General features: G+C 38.9%; 1 protein-coding gene across 2 annotated transcripts in view; it reads left to right on the top strand.

Moving 5' to 3' along the window:
- LY75 (lymphocyte antigen 75) overlaps positions 1-18116 on the top strand; it is a 1208875-nt gene that overhangs the window by 1147543 nt on the left and 43216 nt on the right. For both annotated transcript variants that reach the window (XM_053698349.1, XM_053698347.1), the window contains one exon: positions 8179-8344. In XM_053698349.1, the coding sequence (XP_053554324.1) occupies positions 8179-8344 (166 nt within the window). The remainder of the gene's footprint in view (positions 1-8178; positions 8345-18116) is intronic.

The following is an 18116-nucleotide window of genomic DNA, read 5'->3' as shown; positions in this document are numbered from 1 at the left end:
GCTATGGTGTGTCGCTTAATTTGTTGTTTGTATAATTTTACCTGGTTTGATGTCAATGCATATTAGCGATTTACTCCCTGGTGGGTAAGAGATGCAGTGTCTGGATAGCTCGGACATTAGCTTCGGCATTGATGGTGATATCACAGTCTGGAATCCTCAACTAATGCAGGTATGACAATGTGGGGACGGACCGCTGCTGTTCAGGCGAGCTTGGTGATATTGTCCAAGGCTGCCAACTTGGGGGACCGCTATTCTCCAGTACACCCCACCCACACAATGTGTAGTGTCATCAAATATGTGAGTTGCCATTTGTATTCACACTGTTTATATGGTACATAGGACTTACTCACCCTATGAGGCTCCTTATTTTCTCTGTGATTTTCAGCTGTTGGTGATCCACTATCCTTTGCATGGCAGCTGACAATGTTTTAGAATACTTCCTAATTGTGTTGGACTTTGTGACTGTCCTTTTTGAACTGCATTGATTGTTTTTATCCTCCCTTGCAATAAATCTTGAGTGGCCCCTTTATATATTTTATGTCAGTTATTTGATATCTTCTATATATTCTTTCATATTCCAGTTAAGACTGAAATACACTTAGATGATTAACATATTTGAATAGAAACATACTTACAATATTCACTGGCGTTCAAAATTTTGGGGTCACTTAGTGTCAGGTTCCGGTGTATATGCGCTCAGGCTATAGACCCTCGGGGCAGTGGAAGGGAATTGGAGACACCGACCCTTGACCCGGGGAAGAGTATCCTGGACGTGGATAGATGATATTCTGTGGTTCATAGTTGCAACAAGTTATTGTAGAAATCATAGAGAGTAGAGAAAAGTTGTAAAGTTTTGAATATGATGCTGTTGTAGCAATTTGAGAGATTATAACCAATGCCTTGTTGAAATTTAGAAATAGTTCAGAGATTAAGTAGCAGAGTCCAGGAAACAAAAGGAATTATATGGATACTTGCGATTAGATGTTTTTAAGCATAGCTTGAAGGAAAGGCTGTAGTTTGTATATGCTGGTAAAATCCATAATGGAAACAGTCACAGACCTCTGTTGTTTCTGGAACAAAACTTCAATACTAATGCAATGCACATTGGGCCTGAGATGATTTAGAAAGGAGGCTGAGGGAATCGGGTGCATGAATGATTAATTTGGCAGGTAAGTTGAATGCAGATATTGCCCACACAGTATGAATGTCAGTAGCAGAGAAGGCAGTCTTAAAGGAACAGTAATATCAGGCAGGCATATGTTACAGAGCCCCCTTCATAAAGGCGACCTCCGGGCGCCCAATGCAATCCAAATGGAGAGAGAACAACAATGACTTGGAAGGCCGGTAGTGGCTGCATGGAGGTAATGAGTCCAATCCAAAATCAAGAAAGGAGGGTTGGAGATCTCTTGAAAAAGCAAAATGACAATGCGAAGACCATGGATTTTGAGTATCAAAAGATCTTGAAAATGATGAGAGCAAAACTTGAAGTCATCTTTCGTGTAGTCATGAGAATGCTTGAACGTAAGATACAATGAGCTTCCAACCCCGGAATCATCCTCAGGGTTGATAGGCGAATGTACTTCATGACAGATGACCATGTACACAGCCAATGAAAAGGCACCCAGTCCTAAACATAAGAATAGGCTTTCCTCAACTTCAGAAATAGAGATGCAGCATTCTGGATTGTAAAACAGATTATCCACTTTTGGATCAGAGATTTGAGTTTCCTCAGAATGAACATCTTGGCTGAGGTTTAGATATACTCCAAAAGAAAAAGCTATAGCCACTTCTATCCAAATAGCAGGGCTTTCTTCAAAGTAGGAGATAGGAGTGTAGAATGCAAGATTTGACCAATTCTTGCCATCTTCTGGTTCAATATCAAAGGTGTCCTCACTAAGATCAGGTAAAGAAATGCCCAAGCCAGGGCAAGGTTCAGGAATACCCACATTAGGGCAAGGTTCAGGAATATCCTCAGTAGGATCAGGTAAAGGAATGCCCATGCCAGGGCAAGGTTCAGGAATATCCTCAGTAGGATCAGGTACAGGATTGCCCACTCCAGGGCAAGGTTCAGGAATATCCTCAGTAGGATCAGGTAAATGAATGCCCATACCAGGGCAAGGTTCAAGGACAGAAGAACTGAGGACAGGTGTGCCAACATCAAGGCTTTGTTCATGGACAAGAGGCTTGAAGACTGGTATGCCCTCATTAGGGTTAGAAACACGAGTGTCCAAATTTGGGACAGTTGCAGAGATGCTTGTACTGGGATCAGGTTCAATTATAGAAAAACAACCCAATTTAGAGCCAGGAACCATACTCTCTTCTGAGCAGAGGGCAAGGCTTTTTTCAGGGTTCACAAACGAAGAATTAACAAGACCCACTTTTGAGCCAAGAACCATACTCGCTTCTGAGCAGAGGGCATGACTATCTTCAGGATCAAGTATTATTACACCCATTTCCGGGTTAAAAAAAGGAATACCCATACCAGGGTCAAAAACAGGGGAGTTCATCTTGATGCCAAGTTTAGTAGTATCATCATGGGAAGCAGGGACAGGAATGGCCACTGGGGAATCTTGTTGAAAAACTTTAGTACATGAGTCAGGGTCAAGAACGTCCACTTTGGGACTAGGTTCAATAACTTTAGTACATGGTTCAGGGTCAAGAACGTCCACTTGGGAACTAGGTTCAATAATATCCTTACAGGGTTCAGTATCAGGAATTACTGGACAGGGAACAGATGTAGTAGAAAATGTAGGTTAATGCAAAGTATCTCCCAAGGAAAACATTTTCTTAGATGCAGTAACAGAAGAACTTTGAGAAGGTGGAGTCTACTGAAATATGCCACTCTCAGGTAGATGCAGAAGAATTGTGACACCAGATTCTGACTGAGAAGTTTTCTGGGGCTCAACAGGCATACTTATTTGAGTTTGAATTTCAGGGCTAAATTCTCCAGGGACTACCTCTGGGAAAACTGAAAGGTTGTATATCTGGAACAAAGTGATCTTTTGCTTCTAGCACAGGGTTTACAGACATTGAGGCATCATGAGAGGGATGTAAGGAATCAGCAGTGGAAAGCAGTGTTTGTAACTGTAGAGTTTGAGAAGAGATACCATTAAATGCTTCAAAAACAGACTGATGGCAACTAGAGACAACATCCAGCTTGGTGTCGAGAGTAATATGAGGCAAGAGAGGATCTGGCACAACAGAAACTGAAACAGGAGATTCAGGTTGAGTTTCCTCTTTACACTTCAGAGTTGCTGTAGGCAGAAAGATTTTCTTTTCTTTAGAGAGCTTAGATAACTGAGATTTCTTCCCAATATGAGGCTTCTTAGGGTGGTGCCACTGTAGTCTGGAGTACCTTATATCATTTTGAGAACAGAAATCCTCTTCATCACTGGATGCATAATTCTGAGATTAAAAAAATCAGCATAGTTCTTGAGGGGACCATTTCTCCAAACAGCAGTCTGTATACCAGATGTCTCTTCTTCCAGCTCTGAATCTATCCAATCTACAGAATCCCTGGGAATATCAGAAATAGGAAGATCAGTATTTCCATGAGAGGTTTCATGATGGGAGCTGTCTGCAGCATCTATATTGTAAATATAGCATCCAAGGATGTCATTATAGCCAATAGGTTGAGGTTTTGTCTGAGTTTGTGGCGAATTAAAGTTGCACTCATACCAGTCTAATGCCAGTTCAGCTGGATCTGTGAAGTCATCCTCCTAGTTGACAAATTCAGACTCAGAGTCAGTATAACCAGGATGGGAATCCCAAACAGGAGGACTAGATGGTATTCTGGAACAGTAGTCCTGTCTCTTTAAATCTTTAAAGATCTGAATTTTTTTCTTCTGAATCTATGGATATATTCTCTTCAGTTACATATTCAGATTCAGAATCAGTTTCACCAAAATGGAAATCATGAACATAAGGAGTAGATGAAATTCTAGAAAAGTGGTTCTGTCTCTTTAAATCATTAAAGATCTGAAATTTTTCTGCTGAATCTATGGATAGTTTCTCCTCATTTTCATAGTCAGATTCCGAATCAGTTTCACCAAAATAGGAACCGCGAACATGAGTAGAAGATACTCTAGAATGGGAGTACTGTGTCTTTAAATTTTTAAAAGTATGAAAATCTTCTGTTTTTCCTTTAGGGATAGCTTGGGTCTGAGCTTGTAATTTTTTATTTTTCTTCCAGGGTCGGTGCATCCACTACCACTCCGGAGTCCTTTTTTAGGCATTAGTATTCTGTCAGGTTCCGGTGTATATGCACTCAGGATACAGACCCTCTGGGCAGTGGTAGGGAATTGGAGACACCAACCCCTGACCCGGGGAAGAGTATCCTGGACGTGGATAGATAATATTCTGTGGTTCATAGTTGCAACAAGTTATTGTAGAAATCATAGAGAGTAAAGCATATGAATATAATATATTGTGACTTCAATGGAAACATAAATTGATACTGTGACTAATGGTTAATAGGAGTAGCTGCAGCATTCATGAGATAAATATAGCAATGTAAGATGTTCAGGCTTCAGAGTAAACTGGTAAAAGGTTGTGACTCATGGATGCAAAGACTTACTGCAGGTTCACAGTACTTAAAAGTATTTAGAGCTGTAAGCAGAGTTGCACAGGTGATATACAAATTGCAAGTTTAAGGCATTCAATATTGATTGTGCATATATTGGAAAATCACAGGAGAACTGTTTAACTGAACACATCGATGCAGAGTTCTGAATACATTAACATGCTTGCAGGAGGATATTTCAACTATGATAACTTGTAGCAGAGAAAAGTTGTAAAGTTTTGAGTATGATGCTGTTGTAGCAATTTGAGAGATTATAACCAATGCATTGTTGTAATTTAGAAATAGTTCAGAGATTGTTAAATAGCAGAGTCCAGGAAACAAAAGGAATTATATGGATACTTGCGATTAGATGATTTTAAGCATAGCTTGAAGGAAAGGCTGTAGTTTGTATATGCTGGTAAAATCCATAATGGAAACCGTCACAGACCTCTGTTTCTGGAACAAAACTTCAATACTAATGCAATGCACATTTGGCCTGAGATGATTTAGAAGGAGGCTGAGGGAATCAGGTGCATGAGTGATTAGTTAATTTGGCAGGTGTGTTGAATGCAGATACTGCCCACACAGTATGAATGTCAGTAGCAGGGAAGGCAGTCTTAAAGGGACAGTGATATCAGGCAGGCATATGTTACACTTAGACAGTTCCTTATTTTCCACAAAAACATACATGAAATGAGTTTGAATAGGAAATTTAGTCACTGGCAAGGTTAGAAATAAAATTTTAAGTAAAATAATAATAATTGTGTACTTCAAATTTTTGCGTTTGTCAAAGAATTTTCCATGTGCAGCAATTACAGCCTTGCAGACCTTTTGCATTCTAGTTGTCAATTTGTTGAGGTAATCTGAAGATATTTTACCCAAAGCTTCCTGAAGCACCTCCCACATGTTGGATTGGCTTGGTGGACATTTTTTACATACAATATATTCAAGTTGCTCCCACAACAGCTCAAAAGGGTTGAGATTTGGTGACTGTTCTGGCCACTCCCTTAAAGAAAGAATAACAGCTGACTGCTTCTTTCCTAAATAGTTTTTGCATAGTTTGAAGTTGTGCTTTCGGTCATTGTCCTGTTGTAGGAGGAAATTGGCTCCAATCAAGTGCCGTCCAGAGGGTATGGCATGGCGTTGAAAAATGGAGTGATAGCCTTGGTTCTTCAAGGTCCCTTTAACCCTGTATAAATCTCCCACTTTACCACCACCAAAGCACCGCCAGACCATCACATTGTCTCCACCATGCTTGACAGATGTCGTCAAGCACTCCTCCAGCATCTTTTTCATTTGGTCTGCATCTCACAAATGTTATTCTTTATGATCCGAACACCTCAAACTTAGATTTGTCTGTCCATAACACTTTTTTCCAATCTTCCTTTGTCCATTGTCTGTGTTCTTTTGCCCATCTTAATTTTTTTTAATTATTATTGGCCAGTATGAGATATCGCTATATATTTGCATCCCGGAGTCGCCTCTTCACTGTTGACGTTGAGACTGGTGGTTTGCTAGTACTGTTTAATTCAACTACAAGTTGAGGACCTGTGATGCGTGTGTTTCTCAAACTAGACACTCTAATGTATTAGTCTTCTTGCTCAGTTGTGCACTGGGCCTCCCACTCCTCTTTCTATTCTGGTTAGAGCCCGTTTACGCTGTTCTGTGAAGGGAGTAGTACACCGTGTTATACAAGATCTTCACTTTTTGGCAATTTCTTGCATGGAATAACCTTCATTTTCTCAGAACAAGAATAGAGTGACGAGTTTCAGAAGAAAGTTCTTTGTTTCTGGCCATCTTGCATCTGTAATCGAACCCACAATTGCTGATGCTCCAGATACTCAACTAGTCTAATGAAGGCCAGTTTTTTTCATCTTTTAAAAAATGGGGGGGTAGTGATGCCCAAAAAGACTTCTAAGCCCTCCCAAAATACTACTATCTCCCAATTAGAACAAGAACCAGAATACAGACCACACGGGATGGCGCTAAAAAAGCTAGAAGTATCTATAAAAAATCATACACAGTGTGTTAATAGAAATAAAATACATTTATTAAGAAAGTGACAGCAATATCAATCAAATGGAGGGACGTTTCCCTTCCTATAATACAAAAAGGTAAAATATGATACTACATACAAATACCACCTAAAAAATAATAAAAATAAAAGATATATAAAATATATATCCAAAATGTATCCAAGAGTATATATGTATATATTGCTTTCTATTAAAACTCCTTGATTGGTATAAAAGATAAGTCTCTGGGGAACAATCCTCCTATGAGTGTGTAATCAGAAAGTGGTTATATTAGATACAGCCAATTCCTCTCTGAGGATACTAAGTGTCCATAGCGCTTCCTTAGAAGATACTTGTAAATGTTTGTGTTTGCCTCTTAGTTAGGGATAGGTATATTCACCTTAAAAGATACTTGCAAATTTTAATGTTTGCCTCTTGGTATGGCAAGTATTCCCCTTATAAACTCGAGATACTGACCTCTCAGCTGTGACCGGATGGCCATTCTGCAAAAAGTACCTTTAAACCGTGTTGGAGCTTTCTATCACACAGGCCACTACTCACCGATAATTTTACGTCTGTGTGATTGGCGTCCTCCTTCCGTGCTGCAATACTCACGATGGGCAGAAATAAAGTGCAGGCGTTTGAAGTCCGATTTACTGCAGTATTGTCGGAGGATTGTCCACTTCCATTTATTTGATATTGTTGTTGCATCTTTAATCAGAACAACAGTTTTCAGCTGCGCTAATATAATTGCAGAAGGGTTTCTAATTATCAATTAGCCTTTCTAGATGATAAACTTGTATTAGCAAACACAATGTGCCATTGGAACACAGGACAAATGGTTGCTGATAATAGGCCATTGAACGCCTATGCAGATATTCCATTACAAATCAGCCATTTCCAGCTACTATAGTTATTTACAACATTAAAAATGTCTACACTGTATTTCTGATGAATTTGATGTTATTTTAATGAACATAAACATTTGCTTTTCTTTTGAAAACAAGTAAATATTTGTGACTACAAACTTTTGAATGCCAGTGTACATATATTGGCAAAAAATGCTTCTAGTAAAAAATATCAGTGTGTTAATGTAAGCATTTGTTTCTGCACTTGCATGTGAAGCATAGCTAGATAATACAGATGCTCAGAGAGCCAGTTGGGTTAGTATCATTTCAGCAATGATGTAAATTAAGTCACTACCCAATGATACAAGCACCTTCGGCTCTCTGAGCAAGTGCTGTGCATTACAATTTTAGCTGGAAAGTTCTTTTTAAAACACTTCCTTAGCAACAAGTAGTTTTATGAAAGAAAATTTGTATTCATGATTACCAGTTTCATTACATGCTAGTTATTATAAGTGATATTGAAGGGGTGTTCCTTATCCTCACCATAGGACCCAATTACTCTCTCAATTGATCTCTGCTCCAGATAAAAACAAAATGGAAGGTACCTGATTATATAAGCTAGCCATAACTGGTTATTTATTTGTATTGTTGACTTTTTTTTAATGATTTGCTTTATATGTGATTCACTGACATTGCAGTGTTGTCTGTCTCTGTATTTACAATAAAAAATGTCCTTGCTTCCTGTGTTTTATAGATAAACCAAGCAGCTTTTGAGTGGTCTGATGGCAGTACATATGACTTTAGACCTTCAGCATTTTCACAACTAAAACAAGCCGGGGACTGTGTTTTTTTGGATATAAAAGGAGAGTGGAAGTATAATACCTGCTCCACAAGTCTAGAGGGTGCCATCTGCTACAGAAGTAAGTTTATTAACCACCCGTGCAGGCACATATTATAAAATGTTATAGATAAAAAAAACTGCCATTTGTTTAAAATGAATAGTTTTATCTCTTGCAAACACTGATACCTTTTTGGTTATTGATAATGCAACAGTCATCCGTCAGTTACCATAAATACCCATTTAAAAAAAATTAACTCTGCTTAGTCTCCTCAATGTAAAAAAATACCTCAAGGTGTAATTGAGTGCAGTTCTGTTTTGTGTGCCAATGTGAGCAATTACACCAATGCTGCCCTGTGCACACTTGTGACATTATTATTACCATGAATGTTTGACGTCAATGGCTCATGGTTACACCACAAAAAATGGATGAAATTATATTGTTCAGTTTTCTTTCTAAATTTTCTTTATGAGTGTCACGAATATCTCAGGATTCAGCTGCTAAGGAGTTAACTTTGTGTAGCTTGAACTCAAAACAGTTATTTGTTTTCAAGAAGAATTGTATTTGTATTTTCTTTGAAGTGCCAAGAGCCTCCTAAATAGCCCCACCAAGTGTTATTCTGTATGCATTGAGTCATAAAGCCACTCAAGCTCTTAGTTTCAGAAAATACACAGGAAAGGGTTTATGGCTTAGGTTGTCAATAGAATGCATGATGCAAAACAGGGCCTCCATCACAAAAACTGACCAGGTCACTGAAAGGACATTGGTATATTATGTACATATGTGTGTTAAAACTGTTATAACCTTAAATGAAGGTAATTATGACAACCTATGGCATATTTGATATCAAACTGATTCTCCCAATGAAACCAAGAGGTTCCCGATATGTAAATATAGAAATAGTTACCTAGCAGAAATTATAATGGATTGTATAATTTCAGGCAAGAACTTAGTCTATTGAAGGGCATAAAGACAGGGGGGTTTCTTAGCCCGCCCAGGAGGGTGTGGTCAGGCAACCTAATCTCTGGAAAATGGTATAAGAATCTTATGTTTTTAACAATAAGGTGTTCATTCTACATGGGAGGCTGCGTGCTACAGCGTGAGTGACAACTTTTCTTTTTGCCCATCTCCCTGGGGGCAGACTCATAAGCTAGTGAAGTATTAGGTCTGTTATTTTTCTCCTATTTTATTTTAAAACACTGTTTGCTAATGTGTCATGTTATTTGTACCAACTTTTATTAATAATGCATTGTGCATAATATTTTTGGCATAATAAATCATTCTTTTATTAATTTTGGCCTTTGTCTAATAATTGAACCACGTTACTGAAAGAGACTGGAATATTAGAACTGTATAATTTAGGTTATTTTCTGCTAAATTATATTTAGAGGGTTAATGTGTAAAGTCTGGGTTTTTTCTTAGGATTTTCCCTTTAATAAATTTTAAGTGGTGGCAGTATTGGAGCTATAGGATTATTGGTTCAGTGTGGGTGGCATTAAAAGGGAGTTTAGGGCATTTCTCTTACGTCTAGTACAGACTAGGGAGTGTGGTTAACCCTTGCACCCACTAAACTGAATCACAAGCTTGCCTGGTGTGGCTAGATTGTGACCTATTGGTGACAGAAAAAGGGGGCTGATAAACCTTTCTGTACCAAATAAGTGACTGGCGCAGGGTTGGATACCTTGGTTTGTCACAATGAGGAACCAATATGAAACCCAGAATATTTTTTTATTTTTTTATTCCACTTTTGTAGCAATACAACAAAGTGCAAATACGGTGTTCTGCAGTTATAATGGTAATAATGTGGTTACACGGTGTTTGTAAAACAGATAATTTTACATCACATTCAGACAAAGGGGAGAAAAATATACTCTTCCCATATGAATTTTATAGAGTAATAATCTTCCAATTTCTGTAATTGAAAATAGTGATGCTTCTCTAGTGACAATATCAAGGTGACATCAGTGGCCCATTCAACTATCGAAGGAACAGTCTCCTTTTCCAGAATCTAGGGATTAATTGCTTGGCACAATTTAGCATAATACATAAGAGTTTTGTTCTAAAGTTGCATTTTAATTTTGTAGGTTTGTGAAATAAACAAATTAAGGGGTCTAGGGGTATATCAGTTTGCAGTACTTTATTTTATTAAGTATAAGGGACCAGTATTTATCAATTTTTGGACATTTCCACTATATGTGTAGTGGTGACCCTATTTGGCTGCATCCTCTCCAGCAGGTGGTATTTTTGTTAGGATATATCTGAGCTAATCTTTAAGGTGTATAATACCATCTATTGAGGAGTTTCATGTTGGTTTCTCGGAATCTCATAGATGAGAATGAGTAGTTCATCTGAGATATAATGGTGAGCCACTCTTTTTCGGAGAGTTTAGTATTTAATTCTTCCTCCCATTTCTGCTTGTATGTATGTAAAGTGTGGGAGTGATCTTGTAGGATTAGTTTATGGAAGATGGACAAATATCCTTCTGTGATGTTGGTCTTATAGCACATATTTTAAAATGGAGTTAGTTGCCTAGTAATTTTAGGCTTTTATGGGTGTGAGGAGATAAGATGGTTTAACTGGTGATATTTATACCAATGATTGAAGTATGGTATGTTGAGATCTAGTAAGTCTATTCTAGGGCGTAGTCTACCATTGTCTAGTGTAGTGTGGAAGGGGATCAGAGTATGTATTGATTGCGGTGTGTCTAAGTCGATGCTATGTCCTCTACTGAAAGTTAAATTTGTTATAATGGGTGTTAATGGGGAGGGGATTGAGGAGAGTGCTGTACCACTTTTGGTAAGTCGCTCCCATACTCTTAATGTCTCTATAGTTAGTGTGGATGTGGTGTGTATTGCTTTCCGTTGTGGCAGTGGGGTCCAGCAAAGGCTTCCTAAATTGATGGAATCTGCTAATGAGCGTTCTAGTTTAATCCATTCTTTGTCACTTTAATTTCTACTCCAGTTTATAATGCGAACTAGGTGGGCAGTGAGTTTATAGTAAGCGAGGTTAGGAACTCCCAAGCCTCCTCTATCCTTGGGCATATACATGGTTTTCATCGCTACCCTGGTCATATGATTGGACCAGACATAGGCGTTTATGTTTTGTAGCTTTCGTGTATAGTGTTCGGGTACTTGCCTAGGCAAAGCTTGCAAGAGGTATAAGATTCTCGGAAGGATCATCATCTTTACCTAGGATATAGCTTTGTGTTCCCACTTTTGGAGTTCCCGTTCAACATTTTGTAGTAGGGGGGTAAAATTTAATGCGAATAGCCTGTCTTTATCGGCTGTATTTTATAGATGTGGATTGGTATTTATAATGGAAGGACTCTTGGATTTGCTGTATGATTGGTTGAGAGATATTTAAGCTAAGGAATTCTGATTTAGACTTGTTAATTTAAAAAAATTAGATTTTACTATATCGTGAGAATTCAGTTGTGAGGGCATGTAAAGAGCTTATTGGATTTGTGAGGGTAAGTATGATGTCATCGGCATATAATGCCATTTTATAGCTAGCTCCATTGACGGTAATACCTGTGATATTTGGGTTGTTACGTATTTTTGCTGCCAGGGTTTCTATGGCCAAAACAAAGAGGATGGGCGATCCCTGACGTGTACCATTTGTTATCCTAATATGGGAAGATAAAGAGTTATTTAAAGGGACAGTCTAGGCCAAAAAAAACTTTCATGATTCAGATAGAGCATGTCATTTTAAACAATTTTCCAATCTACTTTTATCACCAATTTTGCTTTGTTCGCTTGGTATTCTTAGTTGAAAGCTTAATCTAGGAGGTTCATATGCTAATTTCTTAGACCTTGAAGGCCACCTCTTTTCAGAATGCATTTTAACAGTTTTTCACCACTAGAGGGTGTTAGTTCATGTATTTCATATAGATAACACTGTGCTCATGCACGTGAAGTTATCTGGGAGTAGGCACTGATTGGCTAAACTGCAAGTCTGTCAAAAGAACTGAAATAAGGAGGCAGTTTGCAGAGGCTTAGATACAAGGTAATCACAGAGTTTAAAAGTATATTAATATAACTGTGTGTTGGTTATGAAAAACTGGGGAATGGGTAATAAAGGGATTATCTATCTTTTAAAACAATAAAAATTCTGGTGTAGACTGTCCCTTTAAGTGTATTTCTTTTACAAGATATTCCGAGTCCACGGGTTTCATCCTTTACTTGTGGGATATAATCCTCCTGCTAACAGGAAGTGGCAAAGAGCACCACAGCAGAGCTGCTATATAGCCCCTCCCCTAACTCCTCCCCCCAGTCATTCTCTTTGCCTATGCATAGCAATAGGAAGGGTAAAGTTTATGTGGTGATAAAAAGATAGTTTAGTTTTCTTCAATCAAGAGTTTTTTATTTTAAAATGGTATCGGTGAGTACTGTTTTTACTCTGGCATGATATGGAAGAAGAATCATGCCTGGAGTCTGATGATCTTAGCAGCAGTAACTAAGATCAATGTTCGTTCCCACAAGCGTTGCTGAGGAAGTACATGAGAAGTCTTCAGTATGGGGGAACGATTTCATGCTACAAGCAATTTCAAGGTATGTGCAGTCATTTGCATTCTGAGGAGACATGATATATCAGAATTTGGCTGACATATTCCCCATGCGGGGCAAGGGTAAGCAGTAGTCCTTATTATAGGGTGGTACTGTGGTGACCTGTATTATTATCCCATTCTATATAACATGGCACACTTATGGGCTGTGTAGTTAGACACTGGGGCAGCCTAGGAAACCTAATGACGATTGTAGGGTTTATGAGGCTGAGTTGTTTTTACATTTTATGTGTGGGGCTCACATGGCATATTATTAAAAGAAGTGTGTACATATATTGCTTGAAAACGCTTCCCATGCGGTTTTCTGCATTTTTGTCTCATCAGACATGATGGGCGGGGCCTATTTTCGCGCTTCAGTGCGCAGTTAGATTCTGGAGAGGTAGCAGCCATTAGCTCCGGTTGGAACCAGACTGTGAGGCTGTACTTTGGAGTGGGACCGGATCGTTTTGTCAGGTCTTGAGTGCAGGTAGGTGCCACAGCAGAGCTGTGGCGAGGTGCAGAAAGCTTTAATTGTTTATTGTCTGCAGATCGTTTTACTCCTGCTTAACTTTTTGAATTTGCAATGTAACTCTCCTTTACTTGTGGTGCAACCTCTGAGGGCACATTAGGCTCTAAAAACAACAAAATATTTCATTTTGGGTATCGTTTTAACAATTTTGCAAAACAGTGTACACATTTTCTTCTTAAAGGCGCAGTAACTGTTTTTTTTGTACTGTATTATTTTCACACATAATAAAATTTGGGAAATACTTGTGCTGTTATTACTAGTCTGTGCAACATGTCTGACATGGGAAGTCAGTGTTCTATGTGTTTAGAAGCCATGGTGGAACCCCCTCTTACATTGTGTCTTTTTTGTACCGAAAGGGCCTTACACTGTAAGGATCACATTTTAAATAAAGAAAGTGGGTCAGGCAGAGAATCAAGATATGCCATCTAATTCTCCCCAAGTGTCACAACCTTTAACGCCCACGCAAGCGACGCCAAGTACTTCTAGTGCGTCTAATTCTTTTACTTTGCAAGATATGGCTGCAGTTATGTCTACCACCCTTACAGAGGTATTGTCTAAGCTGCCAGCCTTGCAGGGTAAACGCCATAGGGCAGATATTAATACAAATAATGAACCCTCTGACGCCTTAGTGGCTATTTCTGATGTACCCTCCCAATGCTCTGATGTGGGGGGCAGGGATTTTATGTCTGAGGGAGAACTTTCAGAGTCAGGAAATGTATTACCTCAGACAGATTTGAATTTCATGTCCTTTAAATTTAAATTAGAACACCTCCGCTTATTGCTCAGGGAGGTTTTGGCGGCTCTGGATGATTATGACCCGATCACGGTTCCTCCAGAAAAATTGGGTAAAATGGACAAATATTTGGAAGTACCTACTTACACGGATGTTTTTCCGGTTCCTAAGAGAATTTCGGAAATTGTTAAGAAGGAATGGGATAGACCAGGTATACCGTTTTCTCCCCCTCCTAATTTTAAGAAAATGTTTCCCATATCTGACACCATGCAGGATTTTTGGCAATTGATTCCCAAGGTAGAGGGAGCTGTTTCTACTTTAGCTAAGCGTACAACTATACCCTTTGAGGACAGTTGTGCATTCATAGACCCTATGGATAAAAAGCTGGAGGGTCTTCTAAAGAAAATTTTTGTTCAGCAGGGTTTTCTTTTGCAGCCTATAGCTTGCATGGTTCCAGTAACTACTGCGGCTGCCTTCTGGTTTGATGCCCTGGAAGAGTCCCTGAAGGTAGAGACACCTTTAGAGGACATTTTAGATAGAATTAAGGCTCTTAAACTTAAAATTCTTTCATGACGGATGCTACTTTTCGGCTTGCGAAATTAGCAGCAAAAAATGCAGGCTTTGCCATCGTGGCGAGTAGAGCGTTATGGCTGAAATCTTGGTCGGCAGATGTGTTGTGTAAGTCTAAGCTTTTGTCTATTCCCTTCAAGGGTAAGACCCTATTTGGGCCTGAACTGAAGGACATAATTTCTGACATTACTGGAGGTAAGGGTCACACCCTACCTCAGGACAAGCCCCTCAAGATGAGGAGCAAACAAAATAATTTTCGTTCCTTTCGAAATTTTAAAGGAACATCATCTGCTTCCCCTTCCTCCGCTAAGCAGGAAGGGAACCTTGCACAATCCAAGGCGGTCTGGAGACCTAACCAGGCCTGGAATAAAGGTAAACAAGTCAAAAAGCCCGCTGCTGCTACCAAGACAGCATGAAGGGGCATGCCCCAATCCGGGACCGGATCTAGTAGGGGGCAGACTCTTTTTCTTTGCTCAGGCTTGGGCAAGGGATGTACAGGATCCCTGGGCATTGGAAATTCAAGGATTTTCCCCCACGATTGTCTGTACACCAGACAAAAAGAGAGGCGTTCTTATGCTGTGTAAAAGACCTCTACACCATGGGTGTAATTTGCCCAGTTCCAGCTCGAGAACAAGGGCAGGGGTTCTATTCAAACCTTTTCGTGGTTCCCAAAAAAGAGGGAACCTTCAGACCAATTTCTTTCATGTAATTGGCAAGAGTCCATGAGCTAGTGACATATGGGATATACAATCCTACCAGGAGGGGCAAAGTTTCCCAAACCTCAAAATGCCTATAAATACACCCCTCACCACACCCACAATTCAGTTTTGCAAACTTTGCCTCCTATGGAGGTGGTGAAGTAAGTTTGTGCTAAGATTTCTACGTTGATATGCGCTTCTCAGCATTGTTGAAGCCCGATTCCTCTCAGAGTACAGCGAATGTCAGAGGGACGTAAAGGGAGTATCACTTATTTGAATATGATGATTTCCCTAACGGGGGTCTATTTCATAGGTTCTCTGTTATCGGTCATAGAGATTCATCTCCTTCCTCCCTTTTCAGATCGACGATATACTCTCAATTTACCATTACCTCTACTAATAACTGTTTTAGTACTGGTTTGGCTATCTGCTATATGTGGATGGGTGTCTTTTGGTAAGTATGTTTTCATTACTTAAGACACTCTCAGCTATGGTTTGGCACTTTATGCATTTATATAAAGTTCTAAATATATGTTTTGTACTTATATTTCCCATGAGGTTCATGTATTTCCTTCTGCAGACTGTCCGTTTCATATTTGGGGAATGTAAATTTAAGGAATCTTTTTCTTACCTGGGGTTTAGTCTTTTTTCAATTGACTACTTCTTGCAATTGCGGGTATTATGCAGCGGGTGCGTCAAATGCTAAACTTTATTGCGTCATTCTTGTCGCGAAAAAATACGTTTATGACGCAGCTTGGTCATTTCCGGCGTCATACGTGACGCCGAGACCTTTCACACGGCGGCGTCATTAGTGACGCAAGTGTGTCATTTCCGGTTATTTTTTGCGCCAAAAAATAGTTTACGTTACGTTGTGCGTCATACTTGGCGCCAAACTTTTTCATTATTTCAATACCCCTTGTATGTTTGCCGCTTGCTTTTTGCTATCAGAGGCCTATGCTATTGCATTTTTTCCCATTCCTGAAACTGTCATATAAGGAAATAGATAATTTTGCTTTATATGTTGTTTTTTCTCTTACATTAAGCAAGATGTCCCAATCTGATCCTGCCTCTGAAGTTTCTGCTGGAACATTGCTGCCTGACATCGGTTCTACCAAAGCTAAGTGCATTTGTTGTAAAATTGTAGAAATTATTCCACCGAATGTAATAGTTGTCATGATAAACTTTTACATGCAGATAGTGTTTCCATCAGTAATAGTACATTGCCAGTTGCAGTTCCTTCAACTTCTAATGTGCATGATATACCTGTAAATTTTAAAGAATTTGTTTCTGATTCTATTATGAAGGCTTTGTCTGCATTTCCACCTTCTCATAAAAGTAAAAGATCTTATAAAACTTCTCATTTAGCTGATGAAATTTCAAATGACCAACAACATAATAATTTATCCTCTTCTGATGAGGATCTATCTGATTCTGAAGATCCTTCCTCAGACATTGACACTGACAAATCTACTTATTTATTTAAAATAGAGTATATGCGTTTTTTATTAAAAGAAGTGTTAATTACTTTGGATATTGAGGTAACCAGTCCTATTGACGTTCAGTCTAATAAACGTTTAAATGCTGTTTTTAAACCTCCTGTGGTTTCTCCAGGGGTTTTTCCCATTCCTGAGGCTATTTCTGATATGATTTCTAGGGAATGGAATAAGCCAGGTACTTCTTTTATTCCTTCTTCAAGGTTTAAAAAATTGTATCCTTTACCAGCAAAATCTATAGAGTTTTGGGAAAAAATCCCCAAAGTTGATGGGGCTATTTCTACTCTTGCTAAACGTACCACTATTCCTATGGAAGATAGCACTTCCTTTAAGGATCCTTTAAATAGGAAGCTTGAATCTTATCTAAGGAAGGCCTATTTATATTCAGGTCATCTTCTCAGACCTGCTATTTCTTTGGCTAATGTTGCGGCTGCATCAACTTTCTGGTTGGAAAATTTAGCGCAACATGAATTGGATTCTGACATATCTAGCGTTATTCGCTTACTGCAACATGCTAATCATTTTATTTGTGATGCCATTTTTGATATTATCAAAATTGATGTTAGATCCATGTCTTTAGCTGTATTAGCTAGAAGAGCTTTGTGGCTTAAGTCTTGGAATGCTGATATGACATCTAAATCTAGATTACTATCTCTTTCTTTCTAAGGTAATAATTTATTTGGTTCTCAGTTGGATTCTATTATTTCAACTATCACTGGGGGAAAAGGAGTTTTTTTGCCTCAGGATAAAAAACCTAAGGGTAAATCTAAGGCTTCTAACCGTTTTCGTTCCTTTTGTCAGAATAAGGAACAAAAACTCAATCCTCCCCCAAGGAATCTGCTTCCAATTGGAAGCCTTCCTCAAATTGGAATAAATCCAAGCCATTTAGGAAACCAAAGTCATTCCCTAAGTCCGCATGAAGGTGCGGCCCTCATTCCAGCTCAGCTGGTAGGGGGCAGATTAAGGTTTTTTAAGGATTTTTGGATAAAATCTGTCCAAAATCATTGGATTCAGAGCATTGTCTCTCAAGGGTATCGAATAGGATTCAGAATAAGACCTCCTGTGAGAAGATTTTTTTCTCTCACGCATCCATGTAAATCCAGTAAAAGCTCAGGCTTTTCTGAAGTGTGTTTCAGACCTGGAGTCTTCAGGGGTAATTATGCCAGTTCCTCCTCAGGAACAAGGTTTGGGGTTTTATTCAAACCTATTCATTGTACCAAAGAAAGAAAATTTATTCAGACCAGTTCTGGATCTAAAAATTTTGAATCGTTATGTAAGAGTACCAAC

The sequence above is a fragment of the Bombina bombina genome, chromosome 1, assembly GCF_027579735.1.
Source record: "Bombina bombina isolate aBomBom1 chromosome 1, aBomBom1.pri, whole genome shotgun sequence".
NCBI classification, from domain to species: Eukaryota; Metazoa; Chordata; class Amphibia; order Anura; family Bombinatoridae; genus Bombina; species Bombina bombina.
Note: the sequence above shows the minus strand (reverse complement) of the source record. Positions and strands in the feature narration are given on the sequence as shown.